This window comes from Aphanomyces astaci (genome assembly GCF_000520075.1).
Source record: "Aphanomyces astaci strain APO3 unplaced genomic scaffold supercont1.3, whole genome shotgun sequence".
Taxonomy (NCBI): domain Eukaryota; phylum Oomycota; class Saprolegniomycetes; order Saprolegniales; family Verrucalvaceae; genus Aphanomyces; species Aphanomyces astaci.
The window spans coordinates 846,132-861,957 of record NW_009798266.1 but is presented as its reverse complement, the minus strand read 5'-3'; the positions used below and the strand labels follow the sequence as shown (position 1 = coordinate 861,957).

Genomic DNA, 15,826 nt, shown 5'->3' with positions numbered 1-15,826 from the left:
CTTAAAGCGAGTAATAATGATGAAGGGGAAATGCCATTCATTCTTCTCGTACGGTTTAATATTAATATGAACTATTAATACCTGTGAAACACTTCGAAGTACTAATAGTATGGTTAGTAGTACTATTAACACTAAGATACTATTAGTATGATTTTTAGTGGCATACTAGCGGAGATACTACAACGAGTTCGATCCTGTCACAACCAATGCACGCCGGCAAAGTATTAAATGTCAAAGAAATCTGAAAGTCACGGCAGTTGGACGCCGGCAGCGATGGCTGAAGACGCGCAGATCCCGTACAATTGCGTGGCGTGGACACTGCTGGAAGGGTACCCGTGGTCGCCAGTGTATGTGTTCGACCCGAACCAAGTGCGCGAGAACTTGGAGCTGCTGGGTACAACTTTCACCTGCGATAACCCACATCTAATGCGAATATCGGTAGGTAACTCGCATCAGCATCACTTGAAGAAGGCGAGAGACTGGCCGAACGTGTATCGCTTGGTGTACAACTTTGGCTACCACAACATGTAAGTGATCACGACACACGTTGTCGGCGACTAATCATCTTGACATGTCCAGCTCGCTTTTGTCGCTTGGACAGTACATCAAACCATGGCAGTGCCCAGACCACCTGCGATTCCTCAACGGGTATCCGCACGAATGCATGAATCGCCGGGACGTCGTCGAGGCGTTCCGGGAGGCGTTGATTGAAGCTCAGGTACGTTCGTTGTTCACGTTTCCGCATCTACCAGACCCACTTATCCGACCGATAGGCCTTTCTCGCCACCGATAACCGTTCGCGAATGTTGCCCAATATGACAGTGTCGGACTTTTACTACGACGACCAGCAACCCGTGGTACCAGCTCCAGTTCCATCGATACTGTCCAGTACGTGTTGCTGTCAACAGCATGAAAATGTATACTCACAGCCTCTCATAGCGCCGCCGCCACTTCCTATCGCATATCAAGTCCACAGCTCGTCCCATTCTTCTGGAGCCTTGACGGATGATACTGGTCCCGAGCCGTCAAGTCTTGGTCAAAGCGGCAGTTCCATCACTGGTCGACCGGAGAATCTCGCGCCAACTACGTCAGCAACGGTGCCGCCTCAAGAGCAACCTACCATTCCTCTGCGTAGAACCCGGGCCAGAACTCAGCTTGATCGAGGTAGATGCGCCCTACCCATTCGTAGCTGACTCCCCTTTAGACTCAAGTGCATCACAAGACAAGGGAGTTCCAGGTCTGCCGCCGGCCCCAGACGCAGCAAAACAGCTGCGATCCCCTCAAGACACGATGAAGCCGACCCGCCAGTCTGCAAAAGCCAAGACACCGCCCACTAAACCCCCCAAACAAGTGGACGGGCGGTCCACTCGGAAACCCAAGCTGCCGCTCCCGCCCTCCCAAGAAGTCAAGCGTCCTGCTGCCGCTGCTGCAAAGAAGACAGGTACGACGTATCCTCAATATATGATGTATTCTCACGCTGGGAATAGCCGCTCGACCGAAAGGGCCTAAGAAGGGCAACAACCCAGCAATCTCTCCCCCAAGTAGTCGAGTGCCCGTTGAATCATCCATGCTTGGTCGAGTAGATGTTGGCCCCCATAAAGCCATCTCAACGTCACGTTCAACTACTACTCCACCAAGGGCCTACGAAAAGCAAACTGGCATGCTCACACTTCGTCATGATGGCTTGGATAACGCACCTACAGGTACGACCGTTGATAATTGGCTTGTTTTTCACTGGATCACACGAGACCATAGTGCCCCAATTGTACCCAAACCACCTCATGACGTTGGCCGAGGTGAGCAGCAGTCCCCCCGTGGACATTCCCAACAATTCGATCGTGTGGGCGCATGTCCACGGCATGTCGTGGTGGCCCGCGATCGTTCTCGATCCATTCCAAGTCAAGCCGGTGCTGCACTTCCTTGGTATGACGACTCGAGTACAAGTGTTTGAGCATCACATGACATTTTCGTAGGCCATGCCCACGACGCGCCGCTCAAGAAGGCGAGAAAGCAACCAAAGGACGTTCGCCTTGTGTTTGTGTTTGGCCGATACGTATTGTACGCTTGGATGTGTATCAACATGACCCAATTCATTCACCACGTCACTATGGTTCTATATATATTCCTTGTAGTTGTTCGTTGAAAAAGAAAATGAAGCGTTGGCAGTGCCCTGAACACGACACGTTCCTCCAAGGCCCGACCTCTCTCTTTACCGCCCATCCATTCCTTGCCGACGTGTTCGCCGACGGGGTCCACCAAGCACAGGTGTGTTTGCTCCATCTTGTGACTAGTTGATCATGGGGGGGGGTAGAACTTTCTCGGTGCGCAAACACTCAATCAATACATTCCGTACGTGCACGCGTCCGACCTTTCATCGACGACTGTGCTCCCGCCGCCCCAAGTGCAGTTCAATGCGGTGGCGTGGGCAAAGCGAGACGAAGTGTGGTGGCCCGTGTTCCTCTGCGACCCGCGGACCCTTCGCTCGAACTTGTTTCACTTGGGTAATAATAAATACCCCTCTCACGAGTTGTTGAGGAGTTTTTGATATCTTAACCATGTATCGTGTAGGCACGGGCGAGTTGCCGCACTGCCGCGTGGCCACGGGCCTTCCATTCCACAACCGCATTGCGTACTACTTTGGAATGCACGACTTGTACGACTACTACTACTAACGGCGACGAGGTTGTGACCAGTGTTTGTAGCGGACTCTACGCGGACGACAGCCTGCTCAAGCGGTGGTTTTGTTCAGAGCATGTGTCGTTTATCAAAGGGCACGTTGACGCCAGTGTCACAGATCGCTTGAAAGACGCCCTCAAGCAAGTCCAGGTACGAAATCAACGGGAAACAAAATGGTGCTTAATGGCAACACATATATATGTGTAGGAGTTTTTTGTGGCCGAAGAAGGGCACCGGACCATGCTGTGCAAGCTCGTGGGAGCTAGTGATGACGTGTCGTCGCCGTCGCCGCCGCCGCAACTGCATTCGTTTTTGGATGGCGCGACGGTGGTACCTGCGTCCCATCAAGTTGTGCTGGCACTGTATCGACCGTCTTCGAATCCTACGCGAAAGGCCATGCTGGACGACGGGGCAGCGGACAAAGCGCCGTATGATGTGCTGACGATGCACACTACGAGGTTCAAGCCTACCGACTTGGACGCGTTGAATCAAATCATGAACGCACCAACTCCTCAAAGACCAGCCGACGAGAAGCACGGCTTGACGCCCATGTTGCCATTTCTGAGTGACCAAGTGGATGCCACGGAGGTCCAAGTCTCCAACGAACACATTGACGCGGTGGTCGTCCAGGTCCTCCACAACCTCGTGGATGCCATCGCGCAGTATCACGCCGCCACGAGTACGTTGGGCCTAGTTATTTTACCATGTGGTGACGTGCATGTGCTGTCATAGACGACATACGTGAAGCGATCGAGGAGGTTGACACACCTACGCCTTTGGTCCAAACTGACGAGACCCATGAAGCCACACTACAAGAGGATTCGGACGCCAACGACATGCAAGAGCCCGACGAGTCCCATCGGTCCATCCAGTACGCCATGGACGACATTGTGGCGTCAATCGAAGCTATTCAATGCGAGGATCAAGGTAGTAGTTCTAGTTGGCCTTCTGCTGATTTGTTGACTTTGTAACAGAAATAGAAGCCATGCGCAGTGCTGCCAAGACCGACGATGGAGCCGTGTTAGTAGAAGAAGGCGACTGGTGTGTGGACATGAACTCGGTGGCGTGGGGGCGCAAGTCAGAGCATCACCCGTGGTGGCCAGTGTACAGCTGCGACCCCCGGCGTCTTCGCTCCCATTTGCATTACATGGGTAGATGATACTTCTACAACGAAGGTGGTCATGTGCTCTATCGTAGGCGTTCGACACCGAGGACTGTTGCTCCAAGCTCGACGTCATGCAGCCACGCTACGTCTGGTGTACTATTTCGGACGGCATACTTTGTAAGCTGTACATTTGTGACACTGCTTGCTGGGTATTGCCACTGTGATTAATCATCTCTATTTTATAGCGGTGTCACAGCGTTGCCGCTAAAACTATGGAACTCCCGCGACCATTCGCATTGTATTGCACGGTTCCCTGGGAAAGATCACGCGGTGGACATCTTTGCCGACGCGCTGCACGAGGCCGAGGTAAACAAAAAGCCTAGTGATGGATGTGTGACACTCTCCACCCCTATATAGGCGTGTCACACGTCCAACGAAGCGGTGCCGTTCGTCACCCCCTGGGATGTGAACCTCTCGAGGATACCCCCCACCGCCCCTCCCCCTGCGGTGGTTTGTTCTTCGGTGGCGTGGTCCTTCGAGTCTGGATCGACGTGGTGGCCAGTGTATTTATGCGACCCCGACGCCATCGGCCCTGCGTTCTGCTTGGGTACATACATTCCATCACAACGTGCATCGACGCTAATTGAAACGAATTGCAGGCACGGAGCAAGACGACCGATTGCTGCGGATAGCAACGTACCTGCCCGAGTACTACGTCCTCGTGTACTTCTTTGGAACCCGTCGATTGTGCGTGTTGTATGATATATGATTGGAAGGTTTCTTCACATTACGGTGTAGTGGGTTGCGGCAACGACTAGCGCTGACAAATGGGTGGTTGGGTTTTAACCACCAGACATGTATCGACTCCATCTCGACAACGGACGATGTTATGGCCACAAAAGCGTTGGCTGAAGCGGAGGTACATCATGTTTCACTGTACGTTATAAGCAAGAGCTGACCTTCCAGCAGGACTTTGCACGTGAACTTCGTACCGATCTTCACAAGTTGCCGTTTGAGCTGGTCCCGACGGCGGTGTCATCTGTCGAGCAAGCTCTTGTCCCGCCACACCCAGCAGCTCCACCCATTGGTGGCATCCACGAGGCCCAGCCATCGCATTTAGAGAGTAGGGTGGTTTGATGGTCCTTTGGTTGGTTTTGAACGTCCTCCGATGTTAGGTTATTGGCGTGCAGAACAACAAGAAGACACAAAAGACGAACGCCGGGCGTTCGAGTTGAGAACGCATCGGGACAACGTGTCTTCGTTTTTCAAACGTAAGCATGCACGCGATGGAAGAGTTCTATATTTACATATTTACATATATATATTATATATATATATATATAAGGATATATATATATGTTTTGTGGTAGATTTGATGCGCCAAGACGAGGACGGGTCGAGCAGCTCGTCGGATTCATCCCGTTTCGAAGACGACTCGGACGACGAAGAACCCGAGAGCTGCGACACTGAGTGGGAGCACAGCGACCACGACTCCCCACGACGAAGTAGCGCCTCTGTCGCATACGCCAAGGAAACCAAAGGCTTTGGACGGTCCAAGTCGCCCAGTTGGTTTGCAGAAAAACACCCTTCGTACCCCCGCACCCAAGGCATCACGACCACTTCGTCCCCGGATCCCCCCGCTTCTCGGTCTCGAACGCGCGGCCCTGTCACGTCCGTGGGGATTCCCCGCACGGCGCATGTGTGGAAGCATTTCGTTTGGGAAGAACACATGGGCAAGTACTACAACTACAAACTCATCGAGTGTCGGTACTGTCGGCAAGCGTACGCCGATCGAGGCGACCGGGACGTGCCGGTTCCGGAACGCGTCGTCAGCCAGATTCCGAAAATGAAGCTGCATCTGCTTCAATGCGCGCACTGCCAACTCACCGAGGACGATCTGGAGCCCCTACAAAAACAGGGGAAACATCGTGCGACTGTCGTCAAAGCAGCCCCCTCGCGGCCCCCCGAAGACCCCCGGCCTGGTCGAGCTCTCGGACGGACTCTTGCAGTGGACGACGATGTAGACGAAGACCAATCGACGATCTCTGCCACTCGAGAGGAAGGGGCCGCAGCAGCGACGATCGAACCTGTCGCCCCGCAAGGTCCGCTTCTGGTTGCTTCAACGGCGGATGGTGTCGACATCCCCAGTGTTGAGGTGCGAGATCCTGTCAAACGTAATACAGTAGTAGTAAACGTACGGTGTAGGAGCCTGGGGCCAACGACGACGATGCAGCGTCCAATTCATTTGAGCATCAAGTGTTCGCCCCAGAATCTCCACGTCAACCCGACCCTAGCCCCATCGCAAAAGTCGGCTTGAAGAAGGCAAGTCCTGGGCGAAAGAAGCGGAAGGCTTCCCATGTGATTGTTGTCGAAGACGATTCCGACACGTTGTCGGACGAGTCGGTGGCATCGTATACGGCGCGACACCCTGTCAAGAAACGCAAGGGGGTACCAGCAAAGACTCTGGGACCACGGACGATCACATTGTCGGACGCGGACAAGGCTCGGATGACCAAACAGCGATTCATTTTGCCCGCCCCGCCACAACTTGCATTTGGGCCACATTTGAGCCAAGATGATGCTTTACCTGAGAAGGAAGTGCCCCAACCACCAATCGTGACAGCGTCTCCTGAACACGTGAAACCCCCCGCACCGTCCGTTCCAGTGACCCGAAAAGCAGTGGCTGTGCCCCCAGCCGCCCCAGTTGCAGTGACCCGAAAAGCGGTGGTATCGGTGCCACCAACCCCAGCACCACCTACAAACGTACCAAGTGATGTTCCAGTGACCAAGGTGTCTGCCCTCCACGACACGATTGTGTGGGCGTACTTGAAGGGGTACCCGTGGGTCCCAGCCTATGTACTCAACCCGTTCAAGTTGCGCTCGGAGCTGCATTTATTGGGTATGTCTTGCCATGTCTTTCCTGTTGACAATGTCACGCGATTGTAGGGAACGGGCACGAGAGGACGCTCAAGAAAGCCAAGCAAAAACCGGGCGACTATTGCATCATTTATTACTTTGGAACGCACAACTTGTACGGCGTTGGATTTGATTGGGATGTGTGGTCTAATGGAGGTCGTAGTGGTCTGATCACCACGCCTGCCACGGCGCTGCGCCCCTGGCACTGCGACGAACATGCCAAGTTTCTCAGTGGGTTCCCCAAGGCAGCATGCAAGGGCGACACGGCCGCGGAGCTCGTGGATGCGATTGCAGAGGCAGTGGTATCGTATTTCAGCATTCCCATTCCGCAAAAATATCATTTGATGATGGCTAGTGCTTTGAGGCCGCGGACAAGACGACACGGCTGTTGCCGTACATGGTGGCGTCCGACACCGATCCGACTCTCCCGCCTCCGGAGGTCCTTCCCGTTCCTGTGGATTCGATGGCGTGGGCAATCTCTCAGGGGTTCCCGTGGATGCCAGTCTACGTGTGTGATACGTCCAAGCTGCGTGCAAACTTGCATTTCCTGGGTATATAAGGCACTAGCCGTCGTCGTGGTCTTATATTCCCTTCCAACTCGATAGGCGACGATCACTGCGAGTACCTTGACGAAGCCAAGGCGTCTCCCAATACGCGCTTGGTGTACTACTTCGGCTCGCATTGCTTGTATGTCGTTTGCAATCTACTAGGTACTGGGGAACCACGCTGACATGTTGTTGTCGTAGTGGCACGTACAAAATGGATGGTTCCCTGAAACCGTGGAACTGCCCCGACCACGACTCGTACCTGACGGGGCAGTCGAGCTCTGTGCTGTACATCAAACCAGATATTTTGGCAGAATTTCAAGTCGCGATGGCGGAAGTGGAGGTACATCCTCTTTATAACCCTTTGGACAACTAACACAGGATGTGTCGTCAGGAGTACTTATCGGTGGACGCTGCCAGTCGCGTGTTGCCGGAGATGCATCCTTCCGACATGAACCCCCTGTTGGATCCTCCTTCCGACAGTGAAAGTGGCGGCGCTGATTCCGACGCCACCGTGTCAGATGTAGAAGACATCGTGCATGTCCAACCCAAGCGGAAAGAGAGTAGTATTGCAGACACGCCCAAGCAGCAAATCACTCCATCAAAAAAGGAATCTCCTGCTCAACCAAAGCCAAGCGAAGACTTGGCCGACGACATTATCGTTATTGACAGCAGTGATTCCGAGAACGACAGGGACGACAACAGTGCCTCATCAGAAGACGAACCCGACAGCTCGGTACATAGTACGTCTTCGATGAGTGACGTGGAAGATGGCGACTGCTCGACGGTCGCTACTGCCGCAGCCGACACGAAAAAGAATGCACACACTCGTGTGGATGCGATTGCAAGGTCCCGTAGCCTCGAGAACGACGTTGAAGACGAGGAGCAAAGTCAAGTTGAAGACAGTGAGGTGTCGAATGACGACGGGTTGGCTCCCGTTAACTCTGGTGAGGAGTTTGACAAGGACGACGAAGCTGCGTCGGTGCGTAGTGATGACGACGAGGACGGCGGCGGCGGCAGTTGGGAGGGTTCCCAGGGACAAGCGCCGGACAACCAAGATGAGCTGGAGGCCCTGGAGGACCTGGAGGATGCAGAGTACTTTACCAACGACGACGACCCAGGCGAAGACGATCCGCCCGATGGCGACGTGGAAGATCAGGACGACGGTCAAAGCGGGGGCGACGAAGACAAACAATCGAGCGAGGATGATGACGCCCAAGAGGAAACGCTCAACGATGTAGTGGAACTGGCCGATGATTCCGACAATGGCCACAATAGCGAGGAGGATGCTGCCGCCGATGCCGACGTGGACGACGACAACCAGTCTCAAGAGGATGACCTTCCTGTCGTCTCTTTGTCCAATCAACGTCGCAAACGCCCCAACAAGATCCATGGCCTGGACAACACAACCCTCATGAAGGGTACTTTCTCATTCTTGTATGGAGGGCAAGTAGTTTTGATCTCTTGATTATTTAGTTAAGCCAAACACCCTACGGAACAGTGCCAGTCCCCCTCCGAGTCAGAGGGAAGAGCTGGAAGCGGACGACGATTCAACGCAAGCGACTGCCAATGCATTGTCGGCTAGAAAGACTCGAAAGTCATCGGCTGACGACACCTTTCGAAGCACTCGACGCCGCCAGTTGATCGTGTTGGACGATTCAGACGACAGCGATGTCGAGCCAGCCAAACCCCCTCGCAGCCATAAAAAGCGAGTGCGCGACGTCCGATCCAGTGACGAGGACAAACCTTCCACGTCGAAAAGTCGAAGTGCATCCAAACGTGACACGGAAGTTCGACGACAATCTGGTAGAACTAGATAATATAAATAGTTCAGAAATGTTTCAAATAGTGTATCCCTCCAGCCTTATTCTAAGTGGGAAGTTTGCCATGTGCCGAGTCGGACCTTAGTGACTTGACCAGGTATTAATACTATTAATAACAGTAAAACCGGAGGATTAGCATTTTCACACGTGTATTAAGTATTTGAGGGTTTTTGTTGTTGATAATTTACACGTGGGGCATTCTGTAGGTGGCTTTTAGGAAATATATCTTGCTAACAGTCCGCGAGACCATCGAGGACGCTTTTTGGGTTTTGATTTGAGTTTCTTTGAATAAATGTATGAAATCTTGTATTCATTGTGCAGAATTTTGATGCGAATCCGACAATTATACTCTCACGCTTTGAATCATCCATCCACGCGTGTTCTGGTCAAAAGCATTTCACTTTGCTCCAAAACATATCCTCAAAATACATAATCCTGTGTAATTTAGTTATCCGGACACGTTATCTATTAAACGATATACATTTGACTAGTATTATTCAAATATCGCTCAAAATAAAACCTGTTAAACTGTAAATACCTGACACAAATGCAAATCATCCTCTCAAAACTAATTTCTACAAGTACTGTAGTCCACGTGTGAAATATATAAAATCCATACCCCCGCATGTTTTCACAACCAATTTCCTATTGTACGACTTATATTTAAAATTCTACTCATGCAAACATCTACATACATACTAGTATGTCGATGGAACCACTACATACTGGTTGTACCGCCGACATCGAAACCGACTTGACTCAAATCTTCATAACATTCGAACCAACCGTCAATACCCAAGGTGCAGCTTTCGGTCGCGCAAGATTTGGGCTCGCCGATCGGGGTCTGAAATTGGTTTCGGAAGGCTGGGGACGGGCTGCGTTGCCACGAGGTCGTCGTAGATGGTGGAGAGGTAGGCGTACTGGCGGTCAGGACCAAACCGATGCGACTCCTTGGACCCAGGAAGGTACCCCCAACGCGCGGCTTCTCCTTGTTCGTGCGCTCGCATGTCGGATCGAGTCGGCAGCGGCAGTGCTTTGGTCCAATACAGCGACAACAACGTGGCCTGGTACTCGAAGACCGGAAATGGCCAAATGCGGTGGTTCACGCCAAGGATCGCCAACGTTGGGTTTGGAATGTACATCATTTCCCGATACAAATTGTACACGGCAGCACCTGTGGTATCCACGAGTTGGGTGCTCTCTGAAGACTCGCCAAGTTGCATGAACGGAAAGGTAAAGTCGAACCCCGTGGCCCAGATGATCGTGTGCACATGCGACACGGTCGATCCGTCTTCAAATTGCACTAGTCCGTCCGGTCCAGTGCGACGAAGGGCCCCTTTGGCCACAATCTCGGCCAACGACCCATCCTTCCGCGTTGGACGCAGCTGGTCCACCTACGTGTGCATGGTCATGTTGGAGTTGGGAATAGTTCGTGGCGATGTACCGTTTCGCCCAAGTCCCCGGCGCTCGAGTCGTCCCGCATGCTGATGTACACTCGTTCGGCTTGGGGGGCGATTTCCCGAGCAATGTCAAAGGCCGATGTACCCGCGCCGACAAGGACGACGACTTTCCCATGGAATGCATCGGGCCGACGGTACTGTCTCGAGTGAAAGCTCGCGATGGACGGATCGATGTCAAGGTGAAGCGGGAAATGTGGCAAGCGAAAGTGACCGTTGGCAAGGATAACCTTGTCAGCCTCGTGCTGGGTTCCATCGCTGAGGCGCAGGAGCCACACCCCGTCGTTGAACGAACATCCTTCGACGGTCGTGTTGAGTCGAATGAAGCGACGGAGGTTGAACCGATCGGCAAATGCCACGAGGTACTTGTGGACCACGGAGTGATGCGGGAACTGGTCCGTGCCGTCGGGGAAATCCATGGACGGGTACTGCATTTGCTCGGGCGGGAGGTTCGTCCGAAGATTCGCGTACACGGCGCTGGCAAACCACGACTCGCTGGACTCGGAGTACAACCACGTGCCACCAATGTCCTCCTGAGAATCGAATGCAACTAAGTCGTCTGCACCTACCACATCTTGAAACACCTTCAGCGCCGCCAGGCCCGCCGGCCCCGCCCCAATCACAGCAACCCGCATGACGATTTCGAAAGTACGACGCCGTCAAGAGGTCCTAACTCGCACCTCGGAATGACTAATTAAGGTAATTAATTATTTTGGCAATACAAACAACACCAGGTAAAAGTACACTTGTTCTGGCCTCGTTTCCCCACAAAAGGAATCGATTTGACATTCGGTGAAGTGCACGATTGGGACTCACTCCTTACCAAGGCACCGCCTGCTACGCTGCGGTGCGGATGGTCTGCCGTCGCTCGCTACTCTAAGGCTTGGTCGTTGTTGGAAAAACAAATTTAAGCTTGGAACTCGAACCCGGTTGCTACATACAGTAGTAGTACTACGTAGTATTGTGGATTCGATACGAATTTCCAGCACTAAAAAATGAACAAACCCTCCGGATAGTGCAAGAGTTTCTATTCTATATCCGTAACTTCGAATAGAAATAGAAATACTATTACTATTCATACTTCGAAGTAGTAAGTAATACGTACTAGGTAGTACTGAAGTATGGTGCAAGTCTACAGATCGGCCATCCTCAGGAGGAGACGTTTTACAATATTAATATCTGAAGCATATTGCTGACCAAGTCATTCAAGGTATGTTTCTGATACCACCTAGTATACCGAGTAGTGGATATTGTCGTAGGAGTTGATTTGAACCGCTTGTATCAAAACGCTCACCACCTCGACCACAGACCCGAAAACATGGACATTTATGCGAAATATATTGTTCTCGTCACGAAATATATTGGATGTTTGCGAATCTGAGCAAATCACGAAATATACTGGCAGTCCACGAAATACGTGTACTACGTAGTATAATGAGTGATTTCGACGTTCCCACGAAACTAAATGCCGATGTCGCGAAATATAATGAAGCTCCACGAAGTTAAATGGGATTGCACGAAATATACCAGATATTTTTGGAAATTAACCGCAAAAGGGGGTACATTATTAATATTACGTACTGTGGCAAAACGAATCAAATTCATCAGCCAATCACAGTTTCAGAACATTTAGCCCAATCAGAGTCACGAAGCGCACAACAGAATATCGGCAACCATCGTTGCCATGGACCTTGGTTGGGCGCGAAGGCCAAATCACCTGTGGTGGCCCGTGTATATCTGCCAGACTAAGATGTTTCGCAAAGAAGATCTTCACTATCTGCGTACGTACGACGCCATGTGATGAGGTAGAACTAAGCTTGGGGTGCTCCAGAGAACGAGCACAAGTCAGCCATGGAAGTGGCTGTGAAATCCAAGAGCGTCCTGGTGTACTACTTGGGGCAATACACATTGTACGTGGGTCATTCTTGATTGTCGTTGTCATCTGGGCGTAGTGCGTCAAGGACGAAAGGGGATGTCAAGCAATGGGCTTGTCCGGAACACAACACCTTTAGTGGACACGAGACCATCACGGATGCCGAGATGTTATTACAATTCACGACAGCCATGACCGAAGCCAAGGTACGGACAAGACAAGAGCTATGCACGGCGACGACAGCAACCATTGTTAGGTTTATGTCGACACAGGCATCCTCCCCTTCTTGGCGCCGTCCGACGTAAATCAGGCCTTGAAACCTCCAGCGTGGCCCCAGGATATCGCCCCAGGAACGATCACATGGTTGAAGCACGCAACAAAGTCATGGACTCCAGCCTATGTGTTGGATCCTACGCATTTGAGTGCCAAGCGCGGCGTAGCCAGTACGTGCTTCATACAGCAGAGTGTTGCCGCCACCTGTTTGCATAGGTTCACACGTGAAGGATCAGCTGCGGCTGGCCAAGAAGAACCCACACAAGTACTACCTGGTCTACAAGTTCGGAGAATGCAACATGTACGCCCGACCATTTCGATGGACAATTGAATCGTACTCACGAGTTGTTTCAGCATGCTATGGAAGCGCGAAAATGCCAAGATGCTGCTGTGGGGCGGCCCTGAACACAGCAAGCTCTTGCTAGGTATCCCGAGAAGGGAAAGCAACACGTTCCTTGCAACCGCCATGCAAAGACTCGAGGTACCGATATTATTTATATGTATCGAATGCATATCAAATGTGCTGTTGGTAGAGTTTTCTAGCGGCGAAACAAAACCAGAAAAAGCTAGCTGTGAATAATGCATACACAGTCAAGGTCTCGTGGCTTCGATTGCCGTCCAGCCAAATCGATCCCAACCAAATCCAAGACAACGACGACGACGACGTTAGTACCGAGGACGAAGCCGAGAATGACACGATGGCAAGCAGTGGTAAGGACATGTCGACTCTTTCTGTGCGAAAGCGCAAAGCTGTCGAGGGTAAGAGCATATATAAGACCTTAAACAAGCAATCGGTCACTGATTCACTGTAGAAGCACCACCTGCGATGATCATCTACTCCAAGAAAACCCACTTGGCAACTGTCATGGGCACGTCCAAACGACCTGCAATTAGTCCCCAGCCAAAAACATCGCTTCCCCCTCCAGTTCCGCCGCTTTTCCGCAATGGGGTGGCTTGGGCCCACGTCCGAGGCCAACTGTGGTGGCCAGTGTATATTTGCAACCCACACCTGTGGTCTCCACGTAACCACTTGGTTTTGAAAACGAAAAGTTCCAATATATATGAACTGTCTAGAGCCAGACTCGCCTACCCTGACGTATGACGTGTACTCGTTTGGGTACCACACGATGAGGTTAGTAAGCTGCTGATTGGAGAGGATATATCATGATAGTGGTCGTAGGAGTCGTGCGTTTACATTGGCGCAGCTACGGCCATGGAAGTGTCCTGAAGCACCAAGGCTCCGTGAAACCATCTTCACGGCGCTTGACCAGAGCAAAGTGTCGGACCAAGAAACACTGGGGAACGCCCTCGTGGAAGCCGACGTACGCTACATGCCTTGTCTGGATTCACAGTCAATTGTTTATGTATTTCTTTGTAGAATTATTATGTCGAATACGAGCAGATTCAGGTAACTTGTTGTACGTTTGAACCACTACTCACGTGTAAATTTATTTTTTGCAGAGCTACTCGAACTTGGACATAAACATCAAACGCATAAACCGCAATAACAAGCGTGGCGTGTTTTGAAAGACGATGTTTTCCTATTGAACAATCCATTAATACTAGTACTATTAATATTAATATTAATAGTACTCCACTAGAGCATCGTTAACTGTAAATAATACTACTATTAACACGTAGTAGTAGTCCACAAAGTGCATTCTACTACTACGTACTTCGAAGTCTTATTTAGAGTGTTAGTAACGATATTATTATTTACTACTATTAATAGTACGAAGTAGTATTACAAACACTAGCTAGCACTACGTACTGTAGTACTCAGTTTTAATAACGTACAGTAGTAAGGACCTGTTCCAAGTAGATATTTTTAGCAAATGAAAAATTGGTTCCAAGTATTAATACAGTTTCCTACTACTTTTTTACCTCTGTTTGTGCATTTTTTACACAACTCACTATACCAAAAGTAGAAAAAGAGGACCTTGACGTCTTTTTCTAATTAGTGCAAAAAAACGAGGTAAATCGATTTTGATTGGCTCATGCTATTTCTGAAAACTACGTGGAACTTCCCCTAATAGTGTTTTTTACAGTGGGTAATTCACACCATAAACCTGGGTGTTTATCACATCGACCCCAGTGTTTTAGATCATCCGTGCCGTGATTTAGGATTTCACGTATCGTTACAGAATGCAATTTTAGGTAAGTGGTATGCAACACCCTCACTTTTGCACATTTGAAAAGAGCAAATCGAAGTTATATCTGCTATTCTTTGGAGCAAATTGCACAATTCATTGGTCGTCATGAACAACTTTTGATCGCAGATGACACACATCGAGGACAAGCGCCGGAGAGCAACGTTACAGCGATATACTATTATGTGCCAATCGTCGAAAACCACGCCATATTCTTGTATCGTCGCTTATTACATGTCATCTGCATGTCCTACGTGATATAAATAACAGCCAAGGGGTTTTGGATCCTTCAGCATCACATTTAATTATTGTAGCTCAGAGTTATTATACGTATATATTTGGCATCTATAAAACCCCAGGGAATTAGCTAAAACACCAGGTATTTACAGTAAATCAAACTTTTAACACTGTTACTATTAATATTAATATTACTACAGGAGATGTACAGTACAGCAAGCTTACCACTCTTTTAGCCACATAAAGCCGACGCCAAAACAAGTGCAAAGAAACAATGCTAAGTTATTAAGAGGATTACTGTACGTAGTAATATTAATAATACCACGTAGTATGAATACTAACTAATGCTGCGCGTAATTACATTCTAGCACCAAATCGGTAGACAATCGATCGACCAATCAAAACCCAACCCAGTACACTAACCAAGTGGCCAATCAAATGCACTCTTCGACCAATTCAACATCGAATTAGTGTGACATCGGGTGATTTGTACATAACGTAAAAAACCAATTTAAGATAACTTACTACCTCTGTCCAATAATAAGTGTTCGTATTTCACAAACCCAATTTCCAAGAAAGAATGTTCGTTTTTTATATTTGGATTTTTACAAACCACAAGTTACTCTCTTATTCAGACAATTGAACCAAGCCAAGCGCAGCGACAATGTCGTCATGAACCTCGGTGCCGTTGTATATGGTCAATGCCTCTATCTGTGTGCATATTACACCCATTTCCATACTCTCTTGAACCTCCTGGTCTAGTTTCTGCAT

General features: G+C 50.2%; 3 protein-coding genes across 6 annotated transcripts; 2 read left to right on the top strand and 1 right to left on the bottom strand.

The window, feature by feature from the left end:
• Nucleotides 1–211: 211 nt before the first annotated feature.
• On the top strand, nucleotides 212–9,095 carry H257_01861 (hypothetical protein). The gene is made up of 32 exons (XM_009825282.1): nucleotides 212–394; nucleotides 443–527; nucleotides 580–718; nucleotides 774–888; nucleotides 940–1,164; nucleotides 1,205–1,441; nucleotides 1,488–1,703; nucleotides 1,756–1,923; nucleotides 1,974–2,058; nucleotides 2,133–2,265; nucleotides 2,312–2,501; nucleotides 2,569–2,653; nucleotides 2,703–2,826; nucleotides 2,884–3,355; nucleotides 3,409–3,603; nucleotides 3,651–3,827; nucleotides 3,874–3,958; nucleotides 4,027–4,147; nucleotides 4,199–4,388; nucleotides 4,441–4,528; nucleotides 4,580–4,700; nucleotides 4,751–4,904; nucleotides 4,957–5,052; nucleotides 5,152–5,936; nucleotides 5,987–6,680; nucleotides 6,728–6,812; nucleotides 6,861–6,999; nucleotides 7,053–7,248; nucleotides 7,303–7,384; nucleotides 7,444–7,585; nucleotides 7,637–8,663; nucleotides 8,719–9,095. The coding sequence occupies exons 1-32, from the start codon at nucleotides 229–231 to the stop codon at nucleotides 9,060–9,062; spliced, it is 7,161 nt and encodes a 2,386-aa protein (XP_009823584.1). The 5' UTR covers nucleotides 212–228; the 3' UTR covers nucleotides 9,063–9,095.
• Nucleotides 9,096–9,484: 389 nt separating this feature from the next.
• Nucleotides 9,485–11,207, bottom strand: H257_01860 (hypothetical protein). The gene is made up of 2 exons (XM_009825281.1): nucleotides 10,510–11,207; nucleotides 9,485–10,459 (listed from the first exon to the last, which is right to left on the bottom strand). The coding sequence occupies exons 1-2, from the start codon at nucleotides 11,155–11,157 to the stop codon at nucleotides 9,854–9,856; spliced, it is 1,254 nt and encodes a 417-aa protein (XP_009823583.1). The 5' UTR covers nucleotides 11,158–11,207; the 3' UTR covers nucleotides 9,485–9,853.
• A 982-nt stretch (nucleotides 11,208–12,189) lies between these two features.
• Nucleotides 12,190–14,271, top strand: H257_01859 (hypothetical protein). 4 transcript variants are annotated; one of them, XM_009825280.1, is made up of 12 exons: nucleotides 12,190–12,303; nucleotides 12,354–12,432; nucleotides 12,475–12,601; nucleotides 12,652–12,838; nucleotides 12,885–12,969; nucleotides 13,023–13,149; nucleotides 13,202–13,379; nucleotides 13,481–13,690; nucleotides 13,743–13,800; nucleotides 13,849–13,990; nucleotides 14,047–14,076; nucleotides 14,130–14,271. In XM_009825280.1, the coding sequence occupies exons 1-12, from the start codon at nucleotides 12,207–12,209 to the stop codon at nucleotides 14,193–14,195; spliced, it is 1,386 nt and encodes a 461-aa protein (XP_009823582.1). In that variant the 5' UTR covers nucleotides 12,190–12,206; the 3' UTR covers nucleotides 14,196–14,271. The 4 variants fall into 4 exon arrangements, with proteins under 4 accessions (XP_009823582.1, XP_009823579.1, XP_009823581.1 ...); XM_009825277.1 differs by having other exon boundaries at nucleotides 13,202–13,427; XM_009825279.1 differs by lacking the exons at nucleotides 14,047–14,076; nucleotides 14,130–14,271 and having other exon boundaries at nucleotides 13,481–13,800; nucleotides 13,849–14,026.
• Nucleotides 14,272–15,826: the final 1,555 nt, after the last annotated feature.